Source organism: Peromyscus californicus, unplaced genomic scaffold (assembly GCF_007827085.1).
Source record: "Peromyscus californicus insignis strain IS unplaced genomic scaffold, ASM782708v3 Scaffold_1__1_contigs__length_55948999, whole genome shotgun sequence".
NCBI classification, from domain to species: domain Eukaryota; kingdom Metazoa; phylum Chordata; class Mammalia; order Rodentia; family Cricetidae; genus Peromyscus; species Peromyscus californicus.
This window is the reverse complement of record NW_026294492.1, coordinates 49,196,891-49,214,290: the sequence shown is the minus strand read 5'-3', so window position 1 is coordinate 49,214,290 and position 17,400 is coordinate 49,196,891. Positions and strand designations below refer to the sequence as shown.

General features: G+C 53.7%; 1 protein-coding gene across 1 annotated transcript; it reads right to left on the bottom strand.

Moving 5' to 3' along the window:
• Nucleotides 1–192: 192 nt before the first annotated feature.
• On the bottom strand, nucleotides 193–15,034 carry Sh2d3a (SH2 domain containing 3A). Its single transcript, XM_052745694.1, has 10 exons — nucleotides 14,919–15,034; nucleotides 9,658–9,791; nucleotides 7,493–7,842; nucleotides 7,171–7,244; nucleotides 3,212–3,684; nucleotides 2,561–2,676; nucleotides 2,245–2,419; nucleotides 2,046–2,157; nucleotides 1,391–1,576; nucleotides 193–782 (listed from the first exon to the last, which is right to left on the bottom strand). The coding sequence occupies exons 2-10, from the start codon at nucleotides 9,745–9,747 to the stop codon at nucleotides 622–624; spliced, it is 1,737 nt and encodes a 578-aa protein (XP_052601654.1). The 5' UTR covers nucleotides 9,748–9,791; nucleotides 14,919–15,034; the 3' UTR covers nucleotides 193–621.
• Nucleotides 15,035–17,400: the final 2,366 nt, after the last annotated feature.

Sequence of the window (17,400 nt, the reverse complement as noted above, 5' to 3'; positions counted from 1 at the left end):
GAACCTAGGTACCACCCTGGCAAGCCTTGTGCGTGTTACCGATGCTTGTGACCCACTTACTGTATACCAGGCATCACTCATGCATTAAGCTTTCATTCTGGCCACATTTCCCTAGATTGCACAGAGAGGTCAGGTGGTTTGCTGGGAGTCACACAGCATTTAAGAGGTAGATTCAGATTTGTTGATACCAGATCTGTAAGGTGTTTTTATTTAGAAAAGTCACACATTCACCATGTGGTTGCCTTCTGGATATCTCAGAAAGTATGCATGGATGAGTAAGGGGTACATATGGGAATGTGAAGGTTGGTCTCTGGGTACATGAATAGGTACTTTGGTAAAAAGGAGGCAGCTATTATATCCCAATCTCTTGGGGTCCATTTTAAGAGAGAGATTGCTGTAAACCTTTTTTTTTTTTTCTTTTTAATTTTTTTCCCATAATTTTCTTGTAGCCCAGTCTGGCCTCAAACTTACGTAGCTGAGGCTGGCCTTGAACTCCTGGGCCTTCCATCTCCATTTCCAAGTGCTGGAGTTACGGGTGTGGGCCACTTCATTTCATAGCCTCTTGAATAGCTGGGGGCAGTCTCTTTGGGGTCTCTCAAGTATAAAATGGGGGCCGGGCTCTCAGCCCTGAGGCTCTAGTTGCTGGGACAGGATGTTGAGGACGTGCTGGAACTTCTCCAGGCGGTGGGCTCTGGCGGCCTGGGCCCCCTTGCTCCCCCAGAGTAAGCGGCGCAGGAAGCTGGTGGTCAGTGCCTCCCATAGCTCTGGGTTGGGCCTGAATCCTATAGGCAGAGTCAGGTGCCTATGGGGTGTGGGGTGTGGCTCAGGCCTCTCCCATACCTGTCTTTTAGTGCTAGGAACTTTGATCCACTGGAGCCAGTGGGGAGTGCCTGGGTTAGCAGAGGTAGGGGGCCCCTTGATCTCTGCAGGGGTGAGGTCAGGGCATGAGGGTGGCCAGTCTAGGTGCACCGTTCAGGGAGCCCTGCCTTAGAGGCTATGCCTGGAGGTGGGGTTGAAGGTCATGGCCATCCAGCTCTGCAAACCTTGGGCTGAGCCTGCCCCCTTTGGAGGGTGGGGACACCTAAGTTCCTAGAAATTCCCTAGGATAAGGGTCTTAGAGGTTGAGCTGGGCCCAGGTGTGAGGGAGGTGTGACTCTTGACTGGGGAAAGTCATGTTGGAGGGGACCCAAATGGGGCCAGATCTTCACAGGCCAGAGGTTGGGGTGGGACACTGGGTGTAGCTCCCCTGGGCTCAGAGGTCCCTTTTATTGTGGGGAGCAATATTTGCCACTCACGATTAGGGCTAGACCCTCCTCCGGAGGTGTGGCGTCCCAGTTGGGTGAGACTTGGAAAAGCTTGGGCTAGTGGCCTCCAAGGGGCCCTTGCTCACCTTGTAGGCGCTGGGCTGCCGCCCGGCGGAACCGGGGTGCATCACGGGCCACTTGTCGCGCCCCAAGCAGGGTGCGCAGCAGCCGGTCACAGGACTCGTCCAGCGGCCCAGAGGTCTCCTCGCCCTCCAGCAGGCGTACTGCTGGTCCCACGTGTGGGAGGGCCACCTCTCCTGGGTTGCAGGGTCCTGTGGGAAGGGTAGGATCTGGGCTGGGGACGGAGGGATGGGGCTTCCAGCAGAGCCTAGGTGGTAACAAGGGCGTGGTCAAAGGCGGCGGGGGTGGGGGTGAGGGTGAAGGGACAGGCCAGGGCCTAGGGTAGGGAAGGTGCTTAGGATTCAGGAAGGGGCCTAGGATGGGGCCCACCACAAGGCAGGGGAGAAGTCTAGGCTTAGAGCAGGGAGAAGCCTAGGATGGAGCAGGCATATGGCAGGGGAGGATCCTGGAGCTGGGAAGGAGGCCGGGGAGGATCCTGGAGCTGGGAAGGAGGCCGGGGCAGGGGAAGAAGAGCTTATGGCGTAGGAGGCGGCCTAGAGCAGGGAGCCGAAAACGGGCAGAGGAGAAATTTAGGTCAGGGAGGGGGGCCTGGAGCCGTGCAGGAGCCGGGGGCTGAGGAAAGCCTGAGGCAGGCAAGGCACAGCCCAGGCCCTCTCTCACCTCTACTTTCTTCCAGAGCCCGCATCAGAGGCTTTAGCTCTTGTTCAAAGACCAGCGCAGTCTCTGTGTGGTTCCGCCGGAGATGACGCCAAGTGCTCTCCAACCTGGATACCTGGACACAGAGACGGGAGCCCCAACTAGTCCCCCCTTTCCTGTCACCGGCAGCCAGGCTTCCTCCCCATCCCTGTTCCCAACACACCTGGGGCATGAGCAGGGCGCCCATGACCCCAGCCAGTCCCAGCAGGTCCCCTGTGGCTCCTGGCCTCAGCGCCAACGCCAGCTCCACCAGGCCTTTCAGAGCCGCTGTGCGCTCCTCCAGGGGCCCCGAGCAACCCAGCACAGCCACGGCCCCGGCCAGCGCCAGGGTCTCAATCCTGCAGAGGTGGAATGCAAGGGTCTGGGGACAGTGGGAGAGTTTGTAATGGGAGAGGGGGTAGGAAGTGGGTTGCCCAGCCCCCTCCACCATGGGGAATGTAGGCAGAAACTGGGTTAGGAAGTCACACCCCACACCTCACCTCTCCAGCACCTCCAACCTCAGGAGATGACCATGAGGAAGTGTGAGTAGTTCTAGACCAGAGGCGACACCCATGGCACTCCTCTGACTCTTGGTCACCCCCAGCAGGCCTACAGCCTTGACAAGAGAACACAAAGCAAGGTGAAACAGACTAAGGTGCTGATGAGCCCTTGGAGCCTGCCTTCTGTTCCTCTGGTGAAGTCATTTCCTCCTGATGGAAACACGCCTTCCTGGACGGAGCAGGGAAGCTATCTCCTAGGATGGGTGGGGAACTGACAAGGCCAGGGAAGTAAAGGAAACTTGGAAGTCTCAGCAGTCTCTGAAGCTTACAAGGTTCACAAGATTCATAAGGGTAACAATTTCTGGAGCAGCCTGTAGGGGGCGCTAGGGACGCGGCGTTTGTGAATAGTTACCCATTGGGCTTTTTAGGTGATGCCGCCTTTGAGTCACTGTGCTCCTGTGAGTGACCTCTCACCTGTATGTACTCCAGGAAGTAACCCCATAAACTCTCCAGTTCACTAAACTAGACTCAAGTGGAATCATCTCCTTCTGCCGCCGGTGCCCTATCTATGGCGAGCAGACATTTCAGGACACCGCAGGAAAAGCCACAGATTATCCCTTGGCAGATGGAGGACCCTAGCAGGTGACCCACCTGGCAATTCACCAACAGAAGGTGTAGAGCAGTACTCCCAGGATGGTGTGCCACAAACAAGCTTCGGAGAGCGCGCAACACTGTAGGGTCCAAGGGCCGATTTTGGGGTCCCAGCAGGCAAGAGGGGTGGTCAGGGGTGCAAAATGAGACCTCAGCGTGTGGTCTTACAAAGCATCTGTCCCCGTCTTCCTCTTCCTCCTCGGCTTCCCACCACCAGGCCTCCGGCTCTGGACAGCTGGGTCTGGGAGTCGTTCTCTGAGCACTGGGTACTCGGGGGAGGAGTTCGCAGTATGTTGGGGTGTGTCCAGAGGCCAAGGAGGGCGTCCGGAGTGGCTTGTAGGGAGCCTTCGCATGGAGCTGTCCATCAGAGGCTCGGAGACTGTCTGCCACAGTTCCCAGGTGAGGCAGGGCCTTCGGCAATGTGGGTTCACTGCCTGTCCGGTGCAGGGCAGATCCAAAAGTAGGGGGCGCTCCTGAGACAAGGAGGGATGTGGGTGAGCTTAGAGAAGACAGCTCGGCAGAGTGGGGTGCAAGTGAGACCCAAGTCTCTCAACCTTCGCCATCTTGAAAACAAATCTTCATTGCTTAGGGGATGTTCTGAATTCTGTATACTACATTTTAAATTTGAGTGTGTGTGTGCGTGTGTGTGTGTGTGTGTGTGTGTGTGTGTGTTCTTGTGTGTGTGTGTGTGTGTTCTTGTGTGTGTGTGTGTTCTTGTGTGTGTGTGTGTGTGTGTGTTCTTGTGTGTGTGGGTATGTGTGTGTGTGTGTGTTCTTGTGTGTGTGGGTATGTGTGTGTGTGTGTTCTTGTGTGTGTGGGTATGTGTGTGTGTGTGTGTTCTTGTGTGTGTGTTCTTGTGTGTGTGTGTGTGTGTGTTCTTGTGTGTGTGTGTGTGTGTGTGTTCTTGTGTGTGTGTGTGTTCTTGTGTGTGTGTGTGTGTGTGTGTTCTTGTGTGTGTGTGTGTTCTTGTGTGTGTGTGTGTGTGTGTTCTTGTGTGTGTGGGTGTGTGTGTGTGTGTTCTTGTGTGTGTGTGTGTGTTCTTGTGTGTGTGTGTGTGTGTGTGTTCTTGTGTGTGTGTGTGTTCTTGTGTGTGTGTGTTCTTGTGTGTGTGTGTGTGTGTGTGTTCTTGTGTGTGTGTGTGTGTTCTTGTGTGTGTGTGTGTGTGTGTGTGTGTGTGTTCTTGTGTGTGTGTGTGTGTGTGTGTGTTCTTGTGTGTGTGTGTGTGTGTACGTTCTTGTGTGTGTGTGTGTGTGTGTACGTTCTTGTGTGTGTGTGTGTGTGTTCTTGTGTGTTCTTGTGTGTGTGTGTGTGTTCTTGTGTGTGTGTGTGTGTGTGTGTGTGTGCGTTCTTGTGTGTGTGTGTGTGTGTGTTCTTGTGTGTGTGTGTGTGTGTGTTCTTGTGTGTTCTTGTGTGTGTGTGTGTGTGTGTGTGTGTGTGTGTGTGTGTGTGTGTGTGTGCGTTCTTGTGTGTGTGGGTAGGCATGCACATGCATATGGATGTCAGAGGATGACCTTAGGTGTTGTGCCTCAGGCATCTTTGGCTTCATTTTATTTGATAAGGGTTTGTGTCACTGTCCTGGGATTCCTGACTATGTCCGGCTGGTGACCCAGTGAGTCCCAGGGATTCTCCTGTCTCCACCTGCCCAGCACTAGATACCCAACACACATCACCATGTTTGACTTTTTAAAACATGGGTTCTGGGGATCCGAACCCAGGTCCTCGTGCTTGTGTGGCAAGCACTGTACCCACCATGCCCTCCCACCTCCTTTTGAGAGACGGTCTCAGGGGGTAGGGTAGGTTAGTGTCGGTTACTGTAGGACGGTATAGGACAGTGTAGACGGTGTAGACGGTGTAGGACGGTGTAGACGGTGTAGACGGTGTAGGACGGTGTAGACGGTGTAGACGGTGTAGGACGGTATAGACGGTGTAGACGGTGTAGACGGTGTAGACGGTGTAGGACAGTGTAGACGGTGTAGGACGGTGTAGACGGTGTAGGACGGTGTAGGACGGTGTAGACGGTGTAGACGGTGTAGGACAGTGTAGACGGTGTAGATGGTGTAGGATGGTGTAGACGGTGTAGACGGTGTAGACGGTGTAGGACAGTGTAGACGGTGTAGACGGTGTAGACGGTGTAGACGGTGTAGACGGTGTAGGACAGTGTAGACGGTGTAGGACGGTGTAGACGGTGTAGGACGGTGTGGGACGGTGTAGGACAGTGTAGACGGTGTAGACGGTGTAGATGGTGTAGGATGGTGTAGACGGTGTAGACGGTGTAGGACGGTGTAGACGGTGTAGACGGTGTAGACGGTGTAGGACGGTGTAGACGGTGTAGACGGTGTAGACGGTGTAGGACAGTGTAGACGGTGTAGGACAGTGTAGACGGTGTAGGACGGTGTAGGACAGTGTAGACGGTGTAGGACGGTGTAGACGGTGTAGACGGTGTAGACGGTGTAGGACAGTGTAGACGGTGTAGGACAGTGTAGACGGTGTAGGACGGTGTAGACGGTGTAGACGGTGTAGACGGTGTAGACGGTGTAGGACAGTGTAGACGGTGTAGACGGTGTAGACGGTGTAGACGGTGTAGGGCGGTGTGGGACGGTGTAGGACAGTGTAGACGGTGTAGACGGTGTAGACGGTGTAGGGCGGTGTGGGACGGTGTAGACGGTGTAGATGGTGTAGGACAGTGTAGACGGTGTAGGACAGTGTAGACGGTGTAGGACGGTGTAGACGGTGTAGGACGGTGTAGACGGTGTAGACGGTGTAGGGCGGTGTGGGACGGTGTAGGACAGTGTAGACGGTGTAGACGGTGTAGACGGTGTAGGACAGTGTAGACGGTGTAGGACGGTGTAGACGGTGTAGGACAGTGTAGACGGTGTAGGACGGTGTAGACGGTGTAGGACAGTGTAGACGGTGTAGACGGTGTAGACGGTGTAGACGGTGTAGGACAGTGTAGACGGTGTAGATGGTGTAGGACGGTGTAGGACAGTGTAGACGGTGTAGGACGGTGTAGACGGTGTAGGACGGTGTAGACGGTGTAGACGGTGTAGGACAGTGTAGACGGTGTAGACGGTGTAGACGGTGTAGACGGTGTAGGACAGTGTAGACGGTGTAGATGGTGTAGGACGGTGTAGACGGTGTAGACGGTGTAGGACAGTGTAGACGGTGTAGACGGTGTAGACGGTGTAGGACGGTGTAGACGGTGTAGACGGTGTAGGACAGTGTAGACGGTGTAGGACGGTGTAGACGGTGTAGGACAGTGTAGACGGTGTAGACGGTGTAGACGGTGTAGACGGTGTAGGACAGTGTAGACGGTGTAGGACGGTGTAGACGGTGTAGGACAGTGTAGACGGTGTAGACGGTGTAGACGGTGTAGGACAGTGTAGACGGTGTAGGACAGTGTAGACGGTGTAGGACGGTGTAGACGGTGTAGACGGTGTAGGACAGTGTAGACGGTGTAGACGGTGTAGACGGTGTAGACGGTGTAGGACAGTGTAGACGGTGTAGACGGTGTAGACGGTGTAGGACAGTGTAGACGGTGTAGACGGTGTAGACGGTGTAGGGCGGTGTGGGACGGTGTAGACGGTGTAGACAGTGTAGACGGTGTAGACGGTGTAGACGGTGTAGACAGTGTAGGTTGCCTTGAACTGGAGACCCTTCTGTCTTGGCGTCTCCCGTAGCTGGGCTGATAGACACCCATGAACACACACTTATGACCCAGGCTTGATGCATAAACATGGTAATACTTAGGACCTCGACCAGGGCCTGATGCACACACCCACACCCACACCCACGCACACACAGACACGCGTGCACACTTATGACCCTGTGTCAGTATCCAGAGGCTCTCAACTGACCAGAACAAGAAGCCAAGGTCCCCAGAGGTGGATCAAGGGCCTGGGCGCACTCGGGAGAACGGCGGAACCAATCTCCGAGACACCGTGGCCCTGGGGGCCCCTCACCTGCCCTGGCGCCATCTCTGCCCCTCCCTGAACGGTCCAAGTCGGCAGGCTGGCTGGAACTCCACTTCCTAGGCCTAGGAGACGGAAGCGCAAAGGGCTGTGGGTCCAGCCAGAGCGCAGAAAATGCCACCAACCAGTCCCATCAGCCTGCCGGCCACTTTCTTACTTCCTAATCCTGCCACCAGGCTGGCAGAGGCAGAGGCGGGAGGATCAGCAGTTCAGGGCCATCCTCCACTACACGGTGAGTTTGAGCCCAGCCTGGGCTGCGCGAGACCCTCCCTGCCTGAAATAATCAGGTAGCGGAAGGCTCGGTACTGAGTACCTGAGCGGCCTGGTGGCGGCTCGGCTGTCTGTGAGCACATCCTCACTGGAGCTTCGCGCCAGCAGCCTCTGACGACTCACAGGCGTGGAGGCCACAGCTCCCGTGGCCTGGGACAGTGGTCGCCTGTGGGTCACGTAACTGTGGAGCAGGGCAGACATGCTGGCAAACCTCTCATCTTCCAGCTGAAAGAGGGCCTGCGGGCGGCCGGGCCTGGGCCGCAGTGCCACTCGGAACACCTCAAAATGTACGGTCCTGCCTCGCCAACGGCAGGAGATCACGGGGCGGCCCCCTCGGGACTCGGAGGCACGAACGAGGAAGTCGCCATCTTGTAGCAGAAGGGCTTCAGCTTCCTGAGGATGCAGAATAGGTGGCATGCTTCCAGAACCCTCCCCTGCCCCAGCCGGCAAAGGCCGCCATGGAGTAGGGGCTCCACCTGACCACGCCCCCAGCCCCTCCCTGGGGATTCTGGGCGGGGCTCCAGCCTGACCACGCCCCCAGCCCCTCACTGTGGATTCTAGGCGGGGCTCCAGCCTGACCACGCCCCCAGCCCCTCACTGGGGGATTCTAGGCGGGCTCCACCCGACCACGTCCCCAGCCCCTCACTGGGGGATTCTACGCGGGGCTCCACCCTGACCACGCCCCCAGCCCCTCACTGGGGATTCTAGGCGGGGCTCCACCCTGACCACGCCCCCAGCCCCTCACTGGGGATTCTAGGCGGGGCTCCACCCTGACCACGCCCCCAGCCGCTCACTGGGGATTCTAGGCGGGGCTCCAGCCTGACCACGCCCCCAGCCCCTCACTGTGGATTCTAGGCGGGGCTCCAGCCTGACCACGCCCCCAGCCCCTCACTGGGGATTCTAGGCGGGGCTCCACCTGACCACGCCCCCACCCCTCACTGGGGGATTCTAGGCGGGACTCCACCCTGACCACGCCCCCAGCCCCTCACTGGGGATTCTAGGCGGGGCTCCACCCTGACCACGCCCCCAGACCCTCCCTGGGGATTCTAGGCGGGGCTCCACCCCTGACCACGCCCCAGACCCTCACTGGGGAATTCTAGGCGGGGCTCCACCTGACCACGCCCCCAGCCCCTCCCTGGGGATTCTAGGCGGGGCTCCACCTGACCACGCCCCCAGCCCCTCACTGGGGATTCTAGGCGGGGCTCCGCCCTGACCACGCCCCCAGCCCTTCACTGTGGGATTCTAGGCGGGGCTCCACCCTGACCACGCCCCCAGCCCCTCACTGGGGGAGTCTAGGCGGGGCTCCACCCTGACCGCGCCCCCAGCCCCTCATTGGGAGATTCTAAGCAGGGTGTGTGTGTGAGGGTTGTGGGGGTGTTTACCCCCTGACCACGCCCACAGCCCCAAACTGAGGGATTCCAGGTCAGTGTTCTACTCCTGGGTCAGGAACCCAGAATTACTGACTTTTTTGAGATAAACTCTATGTAACCCAGGGTGACCTTGAACTGCAGAGCTTCTGGAGTGTTGAGGTTGTAGGTGTTTATGTTACCAGGCTCTAAGGAGTATTTTATTTCTTATTTTGACGGGGTCTCTCTATGCAGCCCTGGCTGGTTTGGAACTCACTCTGTAGCCCAGCCTGGCTCTTAACCTAGAGATCTGCCTGCCTCTGCCTCCTGAGGGCTGGGTTTACAGGGGTGCGCCATCACACCAAACTTGAGAGGAATGTTTTGATTTCCCACTCTATAGATTGGGAAACTGAGCCTCAGAGGATTCAACTACATTGTCCATAGTCCCATAGAATGTAAATTGTGGGGCTAGGATCTGGACTCGGCATGTCTGATTCCTGGGCAATCACTTAGCTTTCTGTTTGCCATGATTTTATTGTATGTTTCAGGGTCGCAGGTCTCTTGATTGTGTGACACTAAGGAGATGGAGGCAAGGTGGCCCCACTTCAAAGGCAGTGCCAGGGGAGAGACGGGGAAGGGTGAGAGACAGACAGGGGTAGGAGAGGGCACAGAGGGTCTGTTCAATCTCCATTACCATCCTCAGCGGTATTCCAGGAAACGGGGGTGATTTCAGCTCATCTGACAGCCCCCACTTAGCCAGCCTTCAAGAGTGTCTCCAGTCCTCCAGCCCACCTGTCCCCAACAGGCCCAGGGTTTCCTACATCAGTGTGGGAGTCTTCCCACTAGCCTGCAGGGCCCATACCTGTCGAGACAGCTGACCGTGGTACCAGGGCTGGCAGGCAAGGTCGTCTTTATCCTGTGGCACCTGCATGGAGCTCTTGGTGGAGGGCATCAGGGCTGAGCTCTGCACATTCACCCTGCCTCAGTCTTTCACATCTGCAAGATGGGAGCAATAAGTCCTGCACACTGAGGGGCTGGGTCTTAAACTTTCATCCTTATCTTAAGTTTTGAAAGTGGCAGTCCCATTCATTCATTCATTCATTCATTCATTTATTCATTCATTTTAGCTTTGCTCTAGTTGGTTTTAACTGTCATAGAGTCATAGTTCACAGAGTCACCTTGGAAGGGAGTCTCAGATGAGGGTTTGTCATGATCAGATTTACGCGTTGGGGATTGTCTTCATTGTTAATTGTGTGGAAGGGCGCAGCCCCCTGTGGGTGGCACACTTCATCCCCTGGGAAGGTGGCGCTGGGCTCTATGAGGACGCTAGCTAACCTGGGTCTGTGTGCCAGCCAGCAAACAGTGTTCCTCCATCTTGTGTGCCTGCCCTGACTTCCTTCAGGGATGGACTGTGACCTGGAAGCCATAGTAAAGCCCTGGCCGCTCCTAAGCTGCTTTTTGGTCAGTGTCTTATCCCAGCAACAGAGAACAACAGGAATAAAGCCAGAACAAGCACATACTCAGCACACGAACAGTGAGTTTCACCATGACATCTTCATACCTATTTATAATATATTCTGCCCATCCTTACCCCATCACCCCTCTATTGTTCAAATATTTACACACATTTGGTGTGTGCACATGCGTGTGTTGAGGCCAGAGGATGTTGGGTGTCTATTGCTCTTTCCCATATTCCCTGAGGCGGGGTTCCTCAGTGAACCGGAAGATTGCCATTTTGGCTAGGCTCCCAGGCTCCCTGGACCTGCCTGTCTCTGCCCATCCAAAGCTGGACTTACTGCAGTGTGTGGCCACAGTCAGCATTTTACTTGGGGCAGGGGACACTTGTGCAAGCACTCTTTCCCGAGGAATCCAATCTCCAGCTCCCCATTACCCTCTCCTGTCTGCACACCCCCATGGTGCTGGTTCTGTTTCACTTCTAAAGAGTTTGCCTTTTAATTTCATGTCATATATGTGTCTGTGTGTACATAGAAGAACTTGATTATATGTATTTTACATGTGAGAGAAAACATAGTATTTGTTTTTCTGGGTCTGGTTTATTTTAATGAAGAGGACAATCTCCAGTTCCATCAATTTTCCTGCAAATGACATTTTTTTCTTTATAACTGCATAGCACACACACACACACACACACACACACACACACACACACACACACGTATATCACATTCCCCTTTTATTCTTCTCCACCCCCCCCCTTTGGAGATCATATAGCCCAGCTGGACTTAAACTCCTGCCTCCACTTCTTGAGTGCTGGGCCACATATCTTTCCCATCCATGTGTTGATGGACATCTAGGCCAATTCTACACTGGGCTCTTGTGAAGAGTCCGCATTGTATCATAGCTCAAATGCCACTATAGATGAGATACATACATATATACATACATACATCATACATACATACATACAATATGAGCACATATGATAAATTAAACAAGCAATTCACAGCCATATTTTCATGCATGTATATATATATATTGGAACAGGGTTACACTGTGCAGTCCTGGCTGGCCTGAAACTGGCTATGCATTCCAGACTAGCCTGGAAATTACAGAGATCTGCCTGCTTCTGTCTCCTGAGTGTTGGGATTAAAGGTGTGTGCCAGTATGCACAGCTAGAGTGTGTGTGTGTGTGTGTGTGTGTGTGTGTGTGTGTGTGTGTGTCTGTGTGTGTGTGTGTGCATGTGTGGTGCTGGGGACAGGTGCCTAGCAGGTACAGAAACTGAGCTACCTCCCAGCCTTAAATATCTCAGCATTAACAGTGTAGGTCTCATTTCACACTGGGGGTTGACCCAGGGTCCTGCTCAAGAGAAGCATGAATTCTACTACTTAGCTACAGCTTCCAGCTCAGATGAGAAATTTTTGTATAAAAATAAATACACTTACTTATAAGTAAATATATATTACATAAAACAAAATGATCTACATTTGCCCTAGTTTGCTGTTATGTTGCTGTGAGGAAACACTGATCACAAGCAACTTGGGGGAGGAGAGGATTTACTTGGGCTACACTTCTGGGTCACACTCCATCCCCGAGGGAAGTCAAGGCAGGAACTCAGGCAGAGGGTGGGAGAGAGGGCCCAGCAGTCAAGAGTGCAGAGTGTTTTTGCAGAGGACCTGAGCTCAGATCCCATCATCCACATTGCAACCCACAACAGCTTGTAACCTCAGCCCCAGGGGATTCCACAACTTCTTCGGACATTCACACACATCCACATTCCCACCCCTATGTGACATACACTTAGTTACACAGACACACAAACACAGACACAGAGACACACACATCCACACCCCCCATATGGCGCACATTCAGACACACACATACAGACACACATAGACACACACATACAGACACAGACACACATAGACACACACAGACAGACACAGACACACAGACACACACATACAGACACAGACACACATAGACACACACAGACAGACACAGACACACATAGATACACACAGACAGACACAGACACACACACAAACTTTCTCTTTCTCTCATACGCATACAATTTATATAGAGAGTAACTAGAGCAGAAACCACATGGGAACACTGGTTACTGGCTTGCTCACTGACTTTTTGTTAGCTTCTTTTTTTGTATAGCCCAGGTCCACCTGTGTAGGGGTGGCCCCACCCACTGCGGGCTGACACACACACAGAGAAAGGGAAAACAATGTGTATGTAGAAATAACAAATATGTACATAAAATTGGTCATAAGTAGCTTGTTTACTTCAGTTACCATTATTTAATTTGGGTACAGCTGCATATGTCTATAAACTCAGCACTTTGGAGGCTGAGATAGGAGGGTCAGGAGTCAAGGCTAGCCTGGGCTACAGAGGGAGATCTAATCTGAAAAAAATTTCCAAACAGTGAAAATAAAATCAAATCGTAAAGTTAGAGTCACCTCACTCGCATAACTGAACACTTGCTCTTGGCCAAGGTGCGATATGTCACGTATATATCACTCTCCAACAGAACACAATATTGGTTTGTTTTGATCGTCACATGTAGCCCAGGCTGGCCTGGAACTCACTATACAGCCCAGGATGACTTTGAACTCCTGATCCTTTTGTCTTCAGCTGCCCAGTGTTGGGGTGATAGGCCTGAACCCCTAGGCTGGGTTTATTTGGTGCTGTGCTGTGGATGGGACCTAGGGTTTCATGTATGCTAATTGAATGCTCCACTACTGACCAGCAGCCCCACCCTCCTGCCCAGTTCCTGCCTTCACCATGGTTTAAAAGTCAGTCTTAGAGACTGATCTGCAAATGGCGATTTTACATTTTGAGTTTCTCCTTGTATTTGGAAACTCAGCTTTTTTGTTAGTTTTAGATCTGAGATTTTAGATCTCAGACATTATTCCACAGGTCCCAGCTTGTGTCTCAAATATCTGTTAGGAAAATCACCTTGGGTGAGAAGGAGGGCTGGCTACCTTTCCTTCCTTCCTTCCTTTCTATCTATCTATCTATCTATCTATCTATCTATCTATCTATCTATCTATCTATCCATCCATCCATCCATCCATCCATCCAACGATTGATCTTTGTATCTATGTGTCTGTCTGTCGGTCTACCTATCTTCAGAATCTAGTAGTCTAAAAGTGGCTGAGGCTGTGGAGAGAGAGGTATGCAGCAAGATTCCTGCCTCCTGAGTCACTGCTTCCTGGAAGGAGGGCGGGGTGTCCTCAGCTACTTGGTCAGCTGAGACTCGGGGCGGGGCCGGGAGGGAGCTGCTGCAGGCACTGCACACCTGAAGTCAGGTGTGCTCAGGAACGTGCACACTTCCTGTTTGTCTCCTGGGTGGGGCCGAGGCTATGGTTGTGAACTTCAGGAGTCACAAATTCCTGTTTCTCCAGCAACCTTCAGCGGAAATGGGGGCGAGGCAGGACCAAGCTCTGGTTCAAGTTTGGGGAGCTCAAGGAGGGCACATGTCAGCCCTCAGGTCAAGGAAGCTGTCCTCTGGGTCTTTTGGAGGATAATTCATTTGGGCAGGGGAGGGGAACCAGGGAAGGGGCCAGGAGAACTTGAGTAAGGTCTGTGGGTCTCGTGCGTCTGTGTACAGCTGCACACATGTTCAGGGGTGCAGTCACCAGCAGACACCTCACAGACGCAGGTGGAGTTGGGGTTCCGAGGGTCTCACCTTCGACCCTGGCTGATAGAGTGATTTAAGACCTACTACTGTGTACTAACCTATCCTAGACCCTGGACCCCCAATGACTCCATCCTCAGCTACAACCAACAACCAACAGATGAACAAAAAAGATAATTTCTAAGGGTCCCGGGCGCAAGCAGTGAAACAGGAAGATGTCGGTAAGGAAGGATAGAGGGGCAGGATTCTTTTTAATTTAAATTTTATTGTGTGCGGGAGTGCCAAGATTCGAGGGTGGAGGTCAGAGGACAAGTCAGTGGACACGGTTCTCTCTTTCTGTCTTCACGAGAGTTCCAGGAAGGAACTCAGGCTAGGAGGCTTCAGGGATAAGCGCCTGTATCAGCTGGGCCATCTCGTCAGCCCAGGGGGCTGCGGTTCTGTAAGAACGAAAGGCCCTTTCCAAGAGGCAAGGACCTGGGAGCTGAGACCCAGGTTTGGGCTGAGGCAGCAAGGCAGAGCTTTGGGATGCCTGGGTGGTGTGGTGTGGTGGGGTGAGGGTGAGATGGTTAGACGGGCTGCTTTTTGATGTTTTCACAGGACCAAGGTGCTGATGCAAGCGAGGGGGGACCAGAGAGAAAGTCAAGGATATCAGGAAGGGAGACCTCACAGTAAGGGGCGCACCCCATTTTAAATCAGTGACCACAGGCGACTTTAGGAAGGGTTTGGAGCCAGCGTGCCAGGGAGGGGCAGATCCGGATTTGCGATGGCGCACACGAAAGTGGAAGCCGAGAGTGTTTCCGCAGAGAGCAGGAAACACGCTGGGAGCTGCGCGAGGGCCACCCAAGGCACACCCGGGTACCCGGACACTCATGACGCGCAGCCACTCACTTGGAGACTTCTTCCGGCCCCCTGCAGACTCTCTTAGATGGATCCTCCGGTTCTCCCTGAGGGCTGACGACCCTACTCCGATCAGTAGGCAACCCCTGGATCTAACAAAGACCACCCCCTCACTCACCTGGGCCAGACTCTGGGGTATCCGAAGGGACTCAATCTAGGAGCTCAGCAGCTGAGGAGCGCGTTGTGCACGTCCTAGCCAGGCGCAGAGCCTCGCAGGCGCTGCACCTGGCTGGAGCCCCGCCCCGGCACCTGGCCCCGCCCCTGAAGGCCCCGCCCCACCTGCCCCTCCCCTGCAGGCCCCGCCTTCAAAGGAACCTCCCAGGCGCTCACCCCGCCCCCTTGGAACCTGTGTTTTCGGGTAGCCGCGCCCCTGTGTGTGTGTGTGTGTGTGTGTGTGTGTGTGTGTGTGTGTGTGCGCGCGCGCGTGTCTTATTCTCTATTCTCTAAAGATTCCTTATCCTTAACAACTCAAGTTGCTCTGCTCTTTAGACAGTAACCCCTTCTGCTCACGGCCACCCCCACTTAGTACTTTGGTTTGAGATTCTTCCTCCCTTTCCTTGCCACCCACCCACCCCCATTCTCTTTTATAGCACTTAGCTGTGTATCCGAGAACGGCCTTGGACTCCTGATTCTCCCGTCTTCACCTCCCGAGTGCTGGGATGACAGCTGTGCATTGCCATATCTGGTTTATGCGGTGCCAGGGACTGAACCCCTGGCTTCATGCACGCTGGAGAGCGCTCTACCCGCTGAGCCCCAGCCTCAAGCTCTAGAATGACTTTTACTGCATGCCATGTCTTTCTAGGACCTGGACGAGTTGAGAGTGTCTCTCCAAATCCCCAGGGATCCAGGTCAGTTCAGGGCAGCCCTGGGCTGTGACATCAAACCTACTGCTTCCTCCAGGCCGGTCCTCCACCCCGGGTTTGGAGTCGAGAGACCTGTGGGAAAAGGCGACAGCCTTCATCAAAGATAGAGTCGGGCGGGAGTTTGGGACCAGAATGAGGACCGAGGGTTCTGATGGTTTCTCAGGTTGGGGATGGGTTCAATCCTGATGCCTGGAGTCGAGGTAGAGGAAGTTGGGGGTTGGAAATCTTCGTCAAGAGAGGCAATAGTACGTTTGTTAAAAGGCCACGTTTACTCAAAGCTCACTAGTAAGTCAGGCTGTAGCAGGGGTTCAGTGGGAAGAGCGCTGACCCAGCATGCACGAACTGCGTTCCAAGGCCAGCGTTGTATAAACGAGGTGTAGTGGCGCACACCTTTCACTATAGCACTCCGGAGGTGGAGGCAGGAGGATCAGTTCAGGCAGCCTTAGCTACATTGCGAAGTTCAAGGCCAGTCTGGGATATGAGATTCTTTGAAGTATTCTATATAATAGCAGCAGCACTTATTGAATACCTACTGTATACCAAGACAATTCAGCTTGCTAGCCCTGCCTCAACGGGTTAATTTTCACTCACATCCCTCTAGGAATGAGGTAGGTACTATTCAAGTCACCCAACCCCATTCTCCCAGTGGAGAAACTGAGGCATGGGGTGGGGCAGCTAAGCCATTAGTGCAAATATACCTCAGCTTGGGAGTGGTGGGGATGGAATTTGAATTTAGAGTCCTAGTGGGTGCGCTCCAGCCTGCCTCGTTTTTTCACAGCCTGGCCGCCCCCTCTAGTCTCCGACCCTGACCGTGTGCAGAGAAAGTAAATTGTTACCCAGTTTACAGAAGAGGGAGAGGACGCGTAGGAAGTCACAGATGCCAAAAATAGGGGACGGAAACTGTCCTCGCCTGCAGAGTTGCAAAAGGGAGGGTTTCCAGGCTGTGCCCACCTCTTCCCCATTCCCCGCTATGTAAATCAGACTCAGGCTGGTCCAGGGAAGCGGTCTAGCGCTAGTAGCCATAAGTCTGAAAAGGCGGAGCTGGAGGGGAGCCCCTTGAATCTGGTAGGCTAAATCGGAGAGAGGCTTCCCTGCCAAGGTAGTTTTAGCTCCTAATAATAGGAGCTAAATAATAAGTATGCTCAGGGAGGCAGTAAATATTTGTTAAACAATGAATTAATGATGACAGGCAAGGACAATGGTGGCTTTGGCTCGGAGGGGAACTCACAGCAGGGAAGGCGGGCTATATGATAACTGTCAGGTTTATTGGGTACCAGAGTTCAAAGAAAGGGAAAGGACAGGGAAGGGTGAAGAAGGGCTGTGGTTTGAAATTTGGGAATATCTCAGGAAAAAAAAAAAGACATTTGGAGACCCAGGAGACGGCTCAGTCAAGTGTGTGCTATGCAAATGAGAGGACCTGAGTTCAAATCCCCATGACACACTTAAAGCAGGAGGAGGGAGTCTGGGCTCGTTATCCTCAGGGCTCCTAGGATGAGATAGTAGGCAGAGACAATCCTGGAAGCTCAGGGACCAGCTAGCCAGGGGCAAGAGAGAGAAGGACCCTGCCTTGAGCGGTGTGGAAGAGAGGACCGGCACCAAGGTTGTCCTGTGACCTCAACACATGGGCCACAGTGTGTGTGCACCAACACTCACACACAAACGTGCACAAACACATGGTATTCACAGCACAAGATTAAAAGAAAAAAAGAAAAAAAATGGGTGGTGAGAGGGATCAGT

Bases quoted from the DNA above. Each gene is read 5' to 3' on its own strand.
- Sh2d3a (XM_052745694.1), bottom strand. From the start codon at position 9,747: ATGCCCTCCACCAAGAGCTCCATGCAGGTGCCACAGGATAAAGACGAC. The intron at 7,843-9,657 runs GTATGGGCCCTG...CTGCATCCTCAG, and splicing joins ACGGTCAGCTGTCTCGACAG to GAAGCTGAAGCCCTTCTGCT. The intron at 2,420-2,560 runs GTGAGGTGTGGG...CCACCTCTGCAG, and splicing joins AGGTTGGAGGTGCTGGAGAG to GATTGAGACCCTGGCGCTGG.